This window comes from Meleagris gallopavo, chromosome 25, assembly GCF_905368555.1.
Source record: "Meleagris gallopavo chromosome 25, MGAL_WU_HG_1.1, whole genome shotgun sequence".
Taxonomy (NCBI): domain Eukaryota; kingdom Metazoa; phylum Chordata; class Aves; order Galliformes; family Phasianidae; genus Meleagris; species Meleagris gallopavo.
Window position 1 is genome coordinate 944632 of NC_139428.1, and position 14784 is coordinate 959415.

The window sequence follows — 14784 nt, forward strand, 5'->3', positions numbered from 1 at the left end:
ACAGTGGTTAAAGCAGAGGCTTGAAGGCAAGCGTTTGAACGGAGGGCTATGGGATACGGTGAGTAGGGAGGATGTCACCTGCCATGAGAAAGGCTTGAGCAGTTCTCCTACTGAACTTCTGCAGAGCATTCACAATTAACAATCCCTCTGGCTGCCTAACTCCCTTCTTTGCATTTCCCACTGATTTAGGCAACTCTCTGCTCATACTGGGTTTTCTCTGAGACCTGATAAACCCTTATATAGCAGCACGTTCTAGGTCTTACCATGCTAGCAGAAAAAATGCCTAAAATTTTTGAATCTGTGTTTTTTGATTGCCTTGGGCCCTAGAAAAACTTGTGGCAGAAAAACGACAGGACTTAACTTAGTTTTCCAATACAGCAAATATGCAGTGCTTTATGGTCATTGATTTATATCAAGCTTCACAGATTCAGGGGCAGACAGATGAGGATTATTACAGAGAGGGAAATAAAAGGACGTGGAGGGCAGTGAGAAGCACACCTGCTTGGTGGCTGAACCAAACTACAGTGCTGCAGGGAACACTGAGAGGGAATGGCCGTGCAGGGGGTGGAGATGCCTCCTCAGCCTACGTCCATTTGGAGGTGGTGGTGTTATAAGTTGCACTGGAGCACCAAATGTCCATCCTGATCATGTACAAAAGCACCCCTGGGCATCTTAGTGAGCTGGGTGTAGGGTGCTCGTCCATCTCTTGGTGGTTGATCTCGTCCATCCCTTGGTCATCCATTGGTCCATCCCAATGTGGTCTTGCCAACCACATTGATGGGAACTGGTGTCTATGTGTCACCTTTGGCCAAAGAGAGGGATTTCCATGGGAGTTTGCTTAGAAATTGTCGAGAAGGCTTAGTGTGTCCTTCCTGACAACATCCCCTCTTCTCCCTGCTCACCAGGGCTGAGCTCCCCATCATCTGACCAGACCCTGCTGCAGTGCTGAGCAGAGGGAGCACACATCTCCATGTGATTCCTGCCAGAGAAAACCACCCCATAACCACAGCAGAGGCTGCTGTTGGGAAACCCTGAGATATAAATAGAAATTTCTCGGGGTTGGGGAGGAGCCAAGTCCTTTCACCTTCTTTGCTGCTCATCTGCCTTGTTTTCTCCCATTATCTCCAGCAAAAATGGAGATGGTTTGTGGCATCCAAGAGCCAACGTGTCGGAGTCAGACATAACTACCATGCGGCCTTCGGAGCAAAACTGCTGGTTGGCAATGCTGCTCCCAGCTCAGCAGCACGGAGCAGAGAGCTCAGATCCCTGGGAGTTCATATAGCAAATAGACAAAACAACCAGCTCAAGAAAAAGGACAATATTTCCTTCGTTCTTCCTCACCATTTTCCTATGGAGAAACAGAGATAAAGCGAGTATTAGGACACCATTATTTTGGCTGAGTTACAAACACAGCCAGTGACTGACATATTGTTAAGCATCCTTTACGAATACATTGATTTTGCTGAAACCAGCAAATTAAGAGCACCACTAACAAATATTACCATCGTTACGAGTTTGCGGTGTCTCATTTCCACAGTTCTGAAATTGATTATTCTTCTATTCTGCCTGAATGCACCTCTCACAGTGAAACCCTTGTCCAACATGCCACAATTGTTTCCTTCAGGCAAAGCAATTCCGGCCTTTTGCTCGGAATTAACGCATTTTTAGACCTGGGCTAATATTACTGATGGAAATGCTGTCTTCTATGAAATTCCTCGTCGTTTTACATCATTTTATGTGGGAATCAAGAACTGCAGAATTCCTACTGAAGCAGAAAATCCGGTTGGAGCCCTCAGCTCTGATCCCTCTGGACTTGCAGCCAGATACCAATAGTTACAGTATAAACCAGCCTCTAAGAACTGAAGTTTCATGGCAAGATGGTTAACCAGTAACTGAAATTATGGCTACATCTGTCCAAGGGCAGAGACATACAGCAAAAAGACACTGCTAGCATAGACTGATCCCTTGCCAAGTTTGTGTTGTGATTCCTCAGCACCTAATTATTCCTACTTTAATTAAAGTTTCTTGTAAAACTTTCGTTGTTTCCTTCCCTAAATGATCTGCTTCTGCAGACTGAAGTCTCTCATCTCCTACCAAAATTGCAAATGGAGCTGGATGGAAATTATGACCTTCTTAGTTTGCTGGATATGTCAGTATTTTTTCAAGCCAAGCATTTCAGATTTCCTTTAAAAACAAGGTGTTGTAAAAAGTTGCAAGCCTGATTGAAATTCTGCATTTTCATGGCAGGGAATATTTCCATTACGATTTTGAGCACTTGAGTGAAGAAAATGAAATAATTTGGGTCGTTTTGAAACAAACAGCAAGACACAAAGCTGAAAAGATTTCACTGAGTGTAACAACTGCCTGATTCAAAAGCTCTGGACTTGATTTCTGCCCTTACTCATAATAGTGGGGGGAATGCAGAGACTCTCAGCGTTCAGATTCTTCAGTGCTCTCACTGGAAAATGTCTGTAAGATGTCTGTAAGCTCTCCAGGCACCGCCGTAGGTTTGTACATTGTTCAGAACAATGGGATTTGTCCTCTAGGTGGCACAAATCAATACATCAATACATCAATAAACCATATAAATAATTAATAATTAACCACATGTACAAGCACTGAGGTTTAAAGGGCACATATGTGCATTTTCTCTGTTTTCTTTGATTTTCTTCAAGATGTACCTACCTTCTGCCTTACTCCCTGCATTTAATTGTGTCTCTGATTGATCATGGCAATATCAGGAGGAGAAATGCTTACCCCACATACCTTCCAAAAAAAAAAAAAAAAAAAAAAGAATGTCTTTTTATTCATTCCAATGTGGAAGAAGTAAAAGCTTCTGTCCAAACAGAAACTAGCTGCTTAAAGAGGCCTTCAAGCAGACGTGTCATCAGCTGGTACAGCCCAGCACATACACTGCTGTGTCTGCAATCTGGAACACCTTGGCATTTGCAGAAAGCAGCTGTTGCAGAAGAGCAGAAAGGGATCTCTGCGCCTGTCCGGGTGGTAGGAACCCCTCTGAACTTGTCTCAGCTGGAAAGAGCAACTTTACACAAGCTATTCTTCTGCACTTGCTACAAAGGAGTGGTATCATCAAGCAGCTAGCGATGGAAGACAGCTCCGAGGTGGTGATTAATTGCATTACACCTATTGTAATTATAAATTCCAGGTCACTCATCGTTCTGAAGAAGTTCAGCCATCAGGGTGGAGTAAATGCAGACATCCATGTTAAAGTGTTCCAATGAACACCCAACGTACGAGGAATGTCTCCATGGGTTGTCTAAACACACACTGCACTTTTCTTTTCTTGCCCTTTGGGCAGAGAAAATATGCAATCAGACAGGCACACAGGACAGATTTGTAATTGTCATTCAATTTAACTCCATAAAAAAAATTTCTTATGTTCAAACATTCCCCTCTGGCACAATTTTTCCATCCATAGAAAAAAAAAGGTGAACGTGCTTTTGCTTCCCAGGCTGTAAGGAAGGAATACAATGGGTTCACAGCCTTCAGAATTTTTGAAAGGAGTGAACAGTGCTGAAAAGGATCAGCAAATCTTGATGTGGGAGAACTGCAAGTTTTCAATAGGGCATCTCCCTGCTGGAGCTGCTGTAGTAGAGGCAGGGCATCATCAACAGCACATTTATTCAACTTCATAATAAGAGTGATAAAAACAGCCTACATCAGATCTGTGCCCCTTTGGGGACGAGCAGGGGATGCTGATGGGGACAAGTCCTACCAGTAGTCTGCTCTCACTGTAGGTGGGAGCCTGATGGAGTAGGAGAGCCACAATCCGTAATGTTCAAGTGCTTTCCAAAGCCAATCACAAGTCCCTACATTCACAATATCCTCAGTTTAGCTGGCCCATTCCTGGAATTGGCTCAGACTGGCCCAAGAGGCAATTTTTTCCCTTACATTTTCATTCTCAGCATTCTGAGTTGCAATGTTTCAGGTGCTCCTTCTGCCTGACCGCCGTCCCATGAAGGTCCACCATTGCCACAACCCAGTGATATCTTAAGATCTCTAGTTACAGTGGAGAAGCATCTTCCTTCCTGGGAAGGATAGAAGCAGCAAGCTTCATCCTCCTTCCATCGCCTTCCTGAGGGATTTCTGCCCACCTGGTCATATGGGGGCACGTGGGCAGCAGAGCATCTCAAGCAGTTTCCAATGGCAGACCCAATGTCTGAGGCCAGGCTGCCCCTCTCTGTGTATCTGAGGGTCTCTGGAATCTCCTAGGTTGGGGAGAACACACCAAGATTGGGACTGGGGTAAACAACCCCACATGCTACATTTGGGTGCTGATAATGCAAACCACAGACAAAAATAGAACAAGGACAAATCCATTGTCAGTAGACCATGCAGGCACTCAGGTCTTAATGCTTCTTTTTGGTTTAGACTCATTAATGTCCATTTTGCTGTTGAACGAGAAATCCCATCTCAACTCAAACAGGCAGTTCTACCCCACCCTTCTACTAACACCAATGGTCACACACACAAAAAAAGGAAAGTCACAGCCTGGAGTTGGTGTGCTGCACACAGAGTATAACCAGGTGCTTGCAGAGCAAATTTTGGAAAGGTGGGAGTTGCTTGGATCTTGAGCAACAGCCCAATAATGTTCCAGTGCTGTCACCACCTGGGAGGATGGATTAGCAACCCCAGTTACATAGTGGGTCTAGCCTTTATCCAAAAAAAGAAGCCAGGGGAGTTCCAGAGCTGCTTCAGAAAAAGGAGGATCCCCCTAAATATTGAGGTCTCAACCACTGATTTTACCCATATTGGAAGGCCAAATGAGTGACTTCCAAAATGTCCACATCTCCAAATGTGGAGGTCCCAAATGTTGGGATTCAAAAACTGGAGCCACCAAATACAGAAGTCCCGGAGGACTGGGGTCCCCCAAATGTTGGGGTCTCATGTGATGGAGATAACAAATATTGAGGGTTTACCAATACTGAAGCACCAAGGTGCTTCAGGTACACTTCAGGTCACTCTCCATGGGTTTGAAGCCAAAATAAAAATGTGAAGTTAGGATTTGAAGGATGCTGTAGCATTGCTCATACAATTTGGTAGCATTCCACAGGCTGAAACTCTCCAAACCACAATGTTTGGCCAGGATGGTGTCTTCTAAGCTCCCTGCCATTCTCAGCACTTCTGAAACTATAAAGACAAAGCTCTGTACTGATGCTGTGTAGGCTGAAAGTGCTGGACAGCAAATGATGCTTCTGCCCTAGAGGAATCCAGACCTCCTTGTGCACCCTTCCTTATGGGGCAAAGCACTGCTTAGGCAGCAAGAGCTGCTCTGCTGGAATTTCTTGTAGTCAGCAGAAAGCCGTGATTTATAACAGCTGATGGGGAGGGGAGACACGGTTCTCCCAAAGGAAACTCCATTTGACAATGTCTCCTTCCTATACTTCCTAACAGGGACTCAGTGGGGGATGACCAATGGTGGAAAAATTTCACTAATGTACCAAGAAAAGAATTATGATTATTTGCTGGGCTTCCATCCACCGTGGGGAATTCTGGCTTGTGACATCACCCCATTGTTCCCGTCGGTGCCAAAAACATGCTGGGATCCTATCTCCTCAATGGTTAAAGAGCTTTCCTGTTTGCTCGTTCCTGGTTTCCAAACAGCGTTTCATCAATGCTGCACGGGACGTCTCTTTTCTTGAGCTGCAATGTCCCTTTCGTCATGTCTGCCTGGAATTCTTTACAGCGGAGTGAACAATGTATTCCTACAGTCAGAAACAAAAGGGAAAAAATAACTGCAGGAGGCAAAGCCCATCTTTGGCATCCAGGACCCTGTGTACGCCTTTGTTCCTTCTTTGGAAGCCTTGTTTGTGCAACACGGACCCGTCCCTCTGCTGGAGCCCGTTGTTTTTCTTAGAGATTTCAGTGTGGTGATAATGCCAGAGCACTGGCTGCAGGAAGCAGTGTCCCCTGCTCCTTATCAGGGGAACAGCAGGAGCAATGCAGCGTCTCTGTGGCCAGGAGGTCGCTGCTCTCAGCCCAGGCAGAACCTCTCAGTGCAAAGGGGAATTGAACACTCAAGCTAAAATGAATAGCTGCTATTGGAACAGTGATGGTTGCAAGCCCAAGCAATAACATGCGGGGATGCTTGATGCTGAAACAGCTGTTTCCCCATGTCTGAAAGTTGTTCTTTGCAAGCCTACAGGCAAATTGCTCCATAAGAAGCCATTGGTTTTTAACACAGAAATTCTGCAGCCCTGGGCAAAGCTCTGGGAGCTCTGTTCCAAACAGTCCTGGTCAACATAATCCCAATCCCACCTCCCCTCCACAGTGTTCCCACATTCCTGCCACAAGTGGAGACCTTTACCCACAGCCCCACATCCTCTCAGACCTTTGAAGCACTGGTGCCAAACATCCCCACACATGCTGGTCAGGTTTGTGCCTGCTCAACGCAGCAGGGTATTTCCTGGAGAAAAAAAAAATGAGTTCAAACTCCATTCAATAGGCATATATGAACAAGAGGGTGTAACATTTGCTCCATTTTCTCCAACAGTGTAAATCACTCTTGGGATTGATGAGAAACGAACAAAACAAATGAGAGATCTTGGATGAAAGGTCTGGTTTGTAAAGATATTTTTGCAGCTGGCATTAAAGATAGATACCCAACAGATAACCCAGCACTTGTCTTCTTCTAGCAACAACTACAAGACCTTAACAGATATTTACATGTTGCTTCAGGTGCTTTTTGGAAGTGTCAGCTAATTGAGAGAGCTGTGGCTACAAAAGAAGGCTGGGAAGGGAAACAGCTTGAACGCAGATCTCCAAACCCTCAGGTTAACTTGAGGCTGTTCACCCTTCCCAAAGGCATGGGAGACCTTCACGCAACACACTTCTCTGCCTGATCCTTTCAGTAAACATATCCTTGAAAGTCAAAGGACTGCCTAAATGGCAGCAGCACCCTTTCTAAGAAAGTGCCCCTTCAAGAACAAATGATGTCATTCACTCCCCAGCCTTTCCTCTGTGTGCACAACTGCTGTGCTACCTTCCCCACGTCGAAAATATCTCCTTTCATCCCGCAGTGACCAGAATGAGGATGGTAGAAATTGGAGCCAGGAGAGTTCAATTATATCACTGGATTGGCATCTGGGATGACATGTAGTATCTCAGCTCAGACATAAGTCTGCAACTTGGCAAAGTTGGAACATGGGCTGTAACAGGTAACGCTGCTATTGTATTTCCCTATTGTCTTCAGAATGATTGCTGCATTGGTACAGAGGTCAAAAACTTCCCTCCTTCTGCTTCTGCTTAGTTGCTGCTCGCACAGAAGTGTTATTTTATCAATTACAACACCATTTTCTTCTTATTTTTTTTAAATAGTTTTCACTATCTCTGATTTTCTCTGCTTAGCATTTCCTCTAGTAGCTGCAGCCCCAGCTGTATTTTTCATCCTCCCTGTCCTCCTGTCCCCTCTTCATTCCCACTCAGTAAACAGAGCTCTCTGCATTATCTGTGCTCTCACACGCGCCATCACAACCAAAGCAGTTCAGTAAGCAGAGAAACAATTTCCCCAGATCCTATTATTTCAGTCCCACCATGGGATTCCCCCTGCACACAATGACTGCACGAACACAGAGAGGGACTCACCCTGCTGCGTGGTCAGTGTAGATGTTAAAACCTCTCACTATTGCTTGCAGGAATGCAATCCCAACCCATTTTCCTTCCACGAGATGCAGCCAGCAGAACTCATCACTCAGATAAAATCAGTTCTCCTCACTCCGGCCCATTTCATTTTTCTTGTTTCTCTTCCCACTCCTCCGCTGTGCTCCACACTTTGTATTGGACCTCACACCGAATCACATTAACACACACCACCTCGCATCCTTTCCCGATAATAAATCCTTTCCCGCGCAATAAAAACACTATAAAACAGCTCGTCGTAAACAGATGAAAACACACTCCCTTTCCTAAGAAGCCTTGAGAAAGTCAAGTGCAGGAGCAGTTTGTGTCCGTGTTTTTTTGCCTCTTGACCTGCTTTTGCAGGTCCCAATCCCACGCCATTCCCAAGGGCCGTGCAGCCAGGAGCTGCTTCTGGCCCACGCGATGCCCCCGGGGGTTCCTCCCAGGGCAGTTTCCCAGTTGTTTATTATTCTTTTGGGGGGTTATTTTAATTTCTCGTGCCCCAAGGGCTGCGGCAGCCCGGGGTCAGTCTATGGGGAAGCTGCGGGAAGCCCAATACGCGGGATGGGAGAGCAGTACGGGGCCGTTCTGAGGGCACCGCTCCCGCTCCATCTGCCGGCAGCGCCTGCAAACTGCTTCTGCCTCCACCTGCAGCACGCGTGGGATCCATCCCAACTCGGGACTCATCTCCACCAACCCCTACGGCAAACCAACCCAGTTGCACACACGCAGAGCAGCGTGTCTCACTGCCCCACGCTCCGAGCATCCCCGGCGGGGGAATTTCTCCCCGCACCATCCCCGTGCGGGACGGGAACCACACGGTGTTCGAAGCTTGGGGCCGGAGCCGAGCTGCAGGACGGTGCCTCCCCGCAGTGGGGCGGACCCACGGGATGCCGCCTCCTTCCCCCCTTCCCCTCCACGCGTGCCCGAGCCCCGATGTTTCCCCTGCGGGGCTCCACGCTGCGGGGCGGAGCGTGGCCGTGACGCGGCGGAGCGGGGCTATAAAGCACCTGCCAGGGGCCCGCTGCCTCCAGATCATCGCTGCGGCTCCGGCTGAAACGGTGCATGGAGAGGAGAGGAGGGGGAAAAAAAAAATAAATAGAAGGGGGGAAAAGAATCATAGAAAAAAAAAAGGAAAACTCCCAAATCGAAACCTTCCAGCTCTCTCCGCAGCCATGCCCAACCATCCTGCCGGTGCTGCGCTGCTGGCGCTCGCCCTCTGCGTCCTCCTGGAAGCCGGTGAGCCCCGGGGCTTTGGGGGTCCCGGATGCAGCAGGGGGTTGGGGGTGGGGGGCACTGCGGGGCAGTTTCTGCCGGGTTGTGCCAGGCTGCACCTCTGTGCTCTGGAATCACCGCAGCGCCCGCCGGAATGTGCTCCGGTGCTCTGAACCCAACCTGCAACTCATCCCTCCTCCTTCTGCTGCAGGTATGGGGCAGCCTCCCCTGCAGTCCCACCTCGGCGCGGCCGCGCACCTGAGAGCCAAGCGGTGCTCCTGCAACAGCTGGCTGGATAAGGAGTGCATCTACTTCTGTCACCTGGATATCATCTGGGTCAACACACCTGGGTGAGCGTGGGTTTTTTTGCGGGGTGGTTCTGTGGGTGAGTCGTTGCCTTCCTTATCCTTATCCAGGATGGGGGGCAGTTAGAGGGAGGTGAGAAAGGAGGTTCGTGCAGCACCTGCACCACAGAGCACTGAGAGTTCAGCCCTTTGCAGCTGCTAGAACACAGGCTGTGCTGTGCCTGGGGGTTCCAGCATAACCCAAGGGGAGCGGGATGAAAGCTCAGGGTGCTGCCTCCCCATGGTTTATCTTTATTTGAGATTTGTACCTCTGCAAGACAAAAGCAATAGCAAGATGTTATAGCTGCAAGCCAGATAAGTTACATTACCCTCTTGCAAACTGTAACTGCCTGCTGGCTGCCAGCATTGTTAATGAGACAGTGGTGGGTTGGCACTAACGTCCCGTGGCTGCCAAGTCCTGCCCTCAAGAATGCTAAAGCAGCTCTCCGTGCAGTTTCAGACCAATGGCCATCGCTCTGTAGCAAAACACATGTACTCAGGTGTGGTTAAAATCATGCTCACTAACGTGCAATTACAACTCGCTGCTTGCTCGGAGCATAGTTTCAATCACTGCCAATCCTAAACGCTCTGGGAGGAGAGATTGTGATCAGAGATGGAGCAGGAATGTGCACACGCTAAGAGCTCGGGAAGCATGCTGTGATCAGGAGGACCTGCTATGGCCCTGAGATGTCTTCATCCGTACTATGTCCCATGCATTACAATGGCTGGGATTTGTACTATGTCCTATGCATTGCACATTCCGTGTGCTGGTGGCTGGTGAGCCCAGCCCGTGCAGCAGCCCTTGCATGGGTGCAAGGAGAGAAAATGCGACTGGGAGGGCTGGCACGGCCATCTCCCTGGGAGGGGCAGAGTAAACAGTAGGTGGGAGAGGAGCTGGAGTTTAAAGGCTTGGAATTATCGGTGGCCTTTTCACCTTATGTCTATAGATGAGTCTTTTATTATCATGGCGCTGGCTTGGCTGCCTCCCAAGGCTGTGTTATAAACCTGCTGGCTGATAACAAGCGAGCAGCAGCGCTGATTGCTCCTCTTTCCAACAGGCACACTGCTCCCTATGGCCTGGGCAGCCCGCCACGACGGCGCAAGAGATCACCTGGCAGGTGCGAGTGCTCACGCTCCGGAGACAGCATCTGTGCCAGCTTCTGCCAGGAGGAGCCCAGGTGAGCTGGAGGGGCTGGGGATGCTCCCCTGAGTGCTCCAGGGAGAGGGGAGTGGAGGCTGTAGGGTTGCTTTGGGGTGCTGGCATCTCCCGTGTGCTGGGAGCTTATATAGGGCACTCTGTTGTCTCACTTTAGCCAGAGGTATAGAGGACTGTGTGCATTCTGGGGAGATGAGGGGCAAAGTTATTGTACAAATGTCATTAGTTTCTTATCAAAGCAATAGTCAAAACCTCCCATCATTAAATTGACTATGAATTGAGCGAGGCAAGAGGACAGCAGCAGAAGTGAGGCTTAGATAACTCTCAAATAGCTGCAATTGACCCTTCAAATCGTGCACTGAACTTAGTCTGCCCCCAGTGATGTTAGAGCAGCGTTCCCCTGGTGCCTGCTTGCAGGTGGCTCATGCACCTCTCCTTGCTCATCAGGTACCTCCAGAGCCTGAGGCTCCCAAGGAGCTCTGGAGCATCGACAAAGGCTCCACAGAGCGGTGATGTGAAGCCTTCCCAGCACAGCCTGTTGAGAGCCCTCAGGTGAGTGTGCCACTGAAAACCACTCTGAACTTGGGGTTGGACTTGATGATCTCCAGAGGTCCCTTCCAACCTCTATGATTTTGTGATTCGATGTGAACTTCCCTTGTAAGCAATGTAAAAATTTGGAGTTGTGACCTCAGTAGTTGCTGCTTGGGTTGCTGGCTTCCCCCATTTTAATAACTCAACTGAGAAATTTCTGCTGTGTTGAACTGAAGGCTAACAGCTGAAGGAACCAGGGGTTTTCCAGCACTAAAGCAACATTACATAATGTAATTTTTGGTGGGGAAGTTCCTCTGATATGGGATGGGCAAAGGGTGGTGTGTAAGAAAGAAAGAGATGTCATCCCGTAGGAAAAGGATAGACTGGGGGGCAGCTTTGGATTAAAAGAGATATCTCTTCTAACATCCCATCACTGAACAGTGCTGGAAGAGCTTCCAGAAATCTAAACAAGTCAAAAGGTGCCTGCAAATAGAGAAAGAATTGGTCCATTGGTGGCAGTTAAATCAGATCCAGGGGGAACAGTTTCTGAAAGACAGATGTGGGGAAGCATTAGTTGTATCATCCCAAACAGGTGGATCAGTGCTGTAACTTATTACAGCTGCAGCTAGGGATTTCTACTCTTCCATCCCTTCTTCTGCCTCAAAAAAGAAAACTACAACAAAACAAAACAAAAACACCAACCCAAAAGCCAACGACCAAACCCAAGACACCAAAAATAAGTCTAATAACAAACAACCCAGCAACAAAACAAGACCCAAAGTGGTGACTGGTTGGTAAATGGCATAACATAAGCTATTGCCAATAGGTAAATGACTTAGTGTAGGCTATTGCCAGTAGGTAAATGGCATACTGTAGGCTATTGCTGAGTAGGAAAATGGATTGATGAGTGAACACTTTGTGTCTCCTGGTTGCAGGGACCTTGCTGTATCCCGCCTGCAGTTTGGCAAGCAGCAGCACCGTGCTCAGCGGAGTGCTCCACCAGCAGTTTTGCCTTGGAAGAAGAACATTTGGAAGAAGAAGAGATAAGGAGCAGGCGCAAACCAAGTTTGCCAGAAGAATCTGGAGTTCCGTGGGTGCCGCTAACTCCGCTGTCGGTAGTTAGAGCTGAAGGAAAGGCCATGAGTGGAGGGGGGAAGAAGTGGAAGTCTCCATGCTCCCACTGCGTGAACGAATACTGCATGCACTCCAGAGACTGTTATAAAGGGAAATCAGTGTCTCTCTATACAGTCATAGACGTGTCGTGGAGCTGAATTGTGCCTTTTTGGATCAGGCAAGGGTCTTGCTGGTAGAGCACTTGCTTCACTCGGCACTGGAGCCCAAGGTAGACACTCAGCTGCTGCAGGTGATTGAATCACCAACAAAACCCAAACAGCCACATGCCGTCCAGACATGGCAGCATCGAGTGCCTGCATCACTGGCCTGGTCTGCTCTGCCCTCAGACCGTGTCTGAGCGTGGGTCCGCTCGGCCCTCTCTGACATGGTCTGGCTGCTGTAGATGGGGATAAGCTGCTTCTGGGCCCAGCGTTGCACTTTTTTCACTTATCAGTGCGATGTGCATATGAATGAGACTCCTGTGGTCAAACAGCTCCCAGTATATATATATATATATATATATAAAAGTGTATCATCTTAAAGCCCGAGAGCCATCTGAATGGTCGGTGGCATTCTTTGGCTGAGAAAATCACAGGAGGGCCTTCTGGGTCTTGTTTAGGTGGATGATAGCTCTCTTCAAACCCAAGCGTGGCTCCTGCCACCATGCAGAGCAGAGCAGGGTGGGATGTTCATGTGCAGCTGTTATCTCTGCAGCAGTTTCTGGCCCTGCCAGGCTGTTGCAGCCCCACGCATGGAGCCCCACGCATGGAGCTCCATGGAGCCTGGGGAGGGTCCGAGCAGAGCCAAGCTGGTGATCTGGATGGGGTCAGTGCTGGGAACCTGGCTTGTTCCCTGGGAAACACTCCCATAGGGGTAGGATTCTTCAGCTCTTCACCCCATACCCCAGCATGCTCTCAGCTTTGTCTGAGATAAAGGGTTAGAGGCAGAGAAGATGGGTGGTGGGAGAATGATACACAAAGGCTTGCTTGCTGCTTCACTTAAATCAGATTTCTGAGTCGGACCCTATATAATAAATAATCAGTGTGTGGATAGCACATCACTATGAGTGTAACCAGAATAGAGAATGAGTCAGGCAAGGGGCAGCCAGGTGGGATTAACGTGCAGGAAAGGATCAGCAGGAAGAGAGCACAGCACTGTCTGCACAGCTTTAGGAGAAAGGGTTGGGCTCAAACCCACACAAATGATGGATGCTTCACCAGGGGCTGCACAGTGCTGCTGGCTCAGAGGAGAGAAGGAATAATTTGGGGAAAAACAGCCCAGGAGCTGGAAACCCATCTTGTAGGCAAACAGTCTCAAGGATCTGGGGCTGTATTGCAGATGCACTTTTGCTTACTTGGGCAGATTGAATTTCTGTTATAAATTGTGGCTGTGGCTGTTGTCTGGTTAGTGCAGGTAAATAACTGCTGTCAGGTCCCCCTTGCTGCCCGGTCCAGCATTACACATGAGCATTGAAAAAGATTGCTTGAGATTGGTGGTGGACCAAAACCTGTGTTTGTCTCAAGTGTAGTCCCATCGGACACACAAAATACTTCCTTGATTTTGCTTTAAGCCTTGGGGAGCAGAGCAAAGATGAGACTGATTGATTGTATTGTCAATGAAACAACCGACCGATCATTTCGGTCCCCAAAGCTGCAAGAAAACTTTTTTTTTTTTCTATTTGACCTTCTGAAGGTTTGAGTCATTTGGGGAAAAAAAAAAAAAAATTAATTAAAAATAAATAAATCCTGAAAGGGTTTGTTCCAAAGGAAACTTTGCACATGGTTTAATGTGAGCCTCGTAATTTAAAATAAAACTACTGCTGTAAAATACTATGTATATCTCCTTGTGTGTGTGATGTCTCATCTTTAGCGTGACCAACTGCACACATGCTGTATGTAGCATTCTGACATCTGTATATTTATTTAAATCTATTGGTTTTTTAGATGGCAATTTGCAAAAAGATCTAATTTGTAATAAATAATGGCAAAAGTCGATACCCTTTTTTTTCTCCTTTATTTTGTTGGGGCGGTGATGGTGGAAAAGAGGAAGAAGGCAGTGGGACAGAAGCACTGTGGCAGTGAATGGGACAGCAGAGCTGGGTAGGGATGGGGATGCCGTGCTGAGCACAGCTTGAATCCCTGCTCTGTGTGTCCTGTTAATGTTCTCTCATGGATGAGCACTTTGTTGCAGATCATCTCAGCAGGTCCGACTGCGGCTGTTAGCACTGCAGGGACAAAGCAATCCCACCCCTCTGCAGCCCCACTGACTTTGAGATCTGAGTTTGGGGTTTGTTTTATTTTTCCCTCAATCCTTTGTTTTTTCAGTTCTTTTTTTTTTTTTCTTTTTTTTTCCAAGTATGGTTAAAAGGCCCTGATCCCATTAAAGCTGTGCTTGAAGACCACGTCATAGATTGCTGTAGTTAACTCAGTGAATTTCATGGTGCAGCTGTGAGAAGGAAATAAAGAAATGTTATCATAACAGCCAGCAGTGTGCTTACTGCACACCCAGCAGCTCTAAGTTCGTTGTGGGTTTCTGTGCCAGAAGGATTGAAAGTTTGGAGAGCAACAGCCCTGCCCTTTCCTACTGCCCAAATTCCCTGGCTGAGCTACAGCCAAACCTCAACCCTACGACCTGGTGTTAGGATGTACAAAAATCAAATTCTTTCAGATTTTTTTTATGATTTTATGACAAAAAGGTGTCCAGCAACGGGCTTCAGTTCCCTACGCATAGAATCTAAGGTGTGTTTTTGGAGTAATTTCCAGAGTGACCTGCTTGGGCTGAGTCCCA

General features: G+C 47.8%; 1 protein-coding gene and 1 long non-coding RNA gene across 2 annotated transcripts; one reads left to right on the plus strand and one right to left on the minus strand.

Moving 5' to 3' along the window:
• Positions 1 to 361: 361 nt before the first annotated feature.
• Positions 362 to 8517, minus strand: LOC104914268 (uncharacterized). The gene is made up of 4 exons (XR_014879610.1): positions 7606 to 8517; positions 6353 to 6427; positions 2686 to 5726; positions 362 to 1348 (listed from the first exon to the last, which is right to left on the minus strand). It is a non-coding gene; the product is annotated as an uncharacterized LOC104914268 (long non-coding RNA).
• A 135-nt stretch (positions 8518 to 8652) lies between these two features.
• EDN2 (endothelin 2) lies at positions 8653 to 13989 on the plus strand. The gene is made up of 5 exons (XM_003212474.5): positions 8653 to 8877; positions 9065 to 9203; positions 10256 to 10375; positions 10801 to 10905; positions 11820 to 13989. The coding sequence occupies exons 1-5, from the start codon at positions 8814 to 8816 to the stop codon at positions 11929 to 11931; spliced, it is 540 nt and encodes a 179-aa protein (XP_003212522.1). The 5' UTR covers positions 8653 to 8813; the 3' UTR covers positions 11932 to 13989.
• The last annotated feature ends 795 nt before the right edge of the window (positions 13990 to 14784 follow it).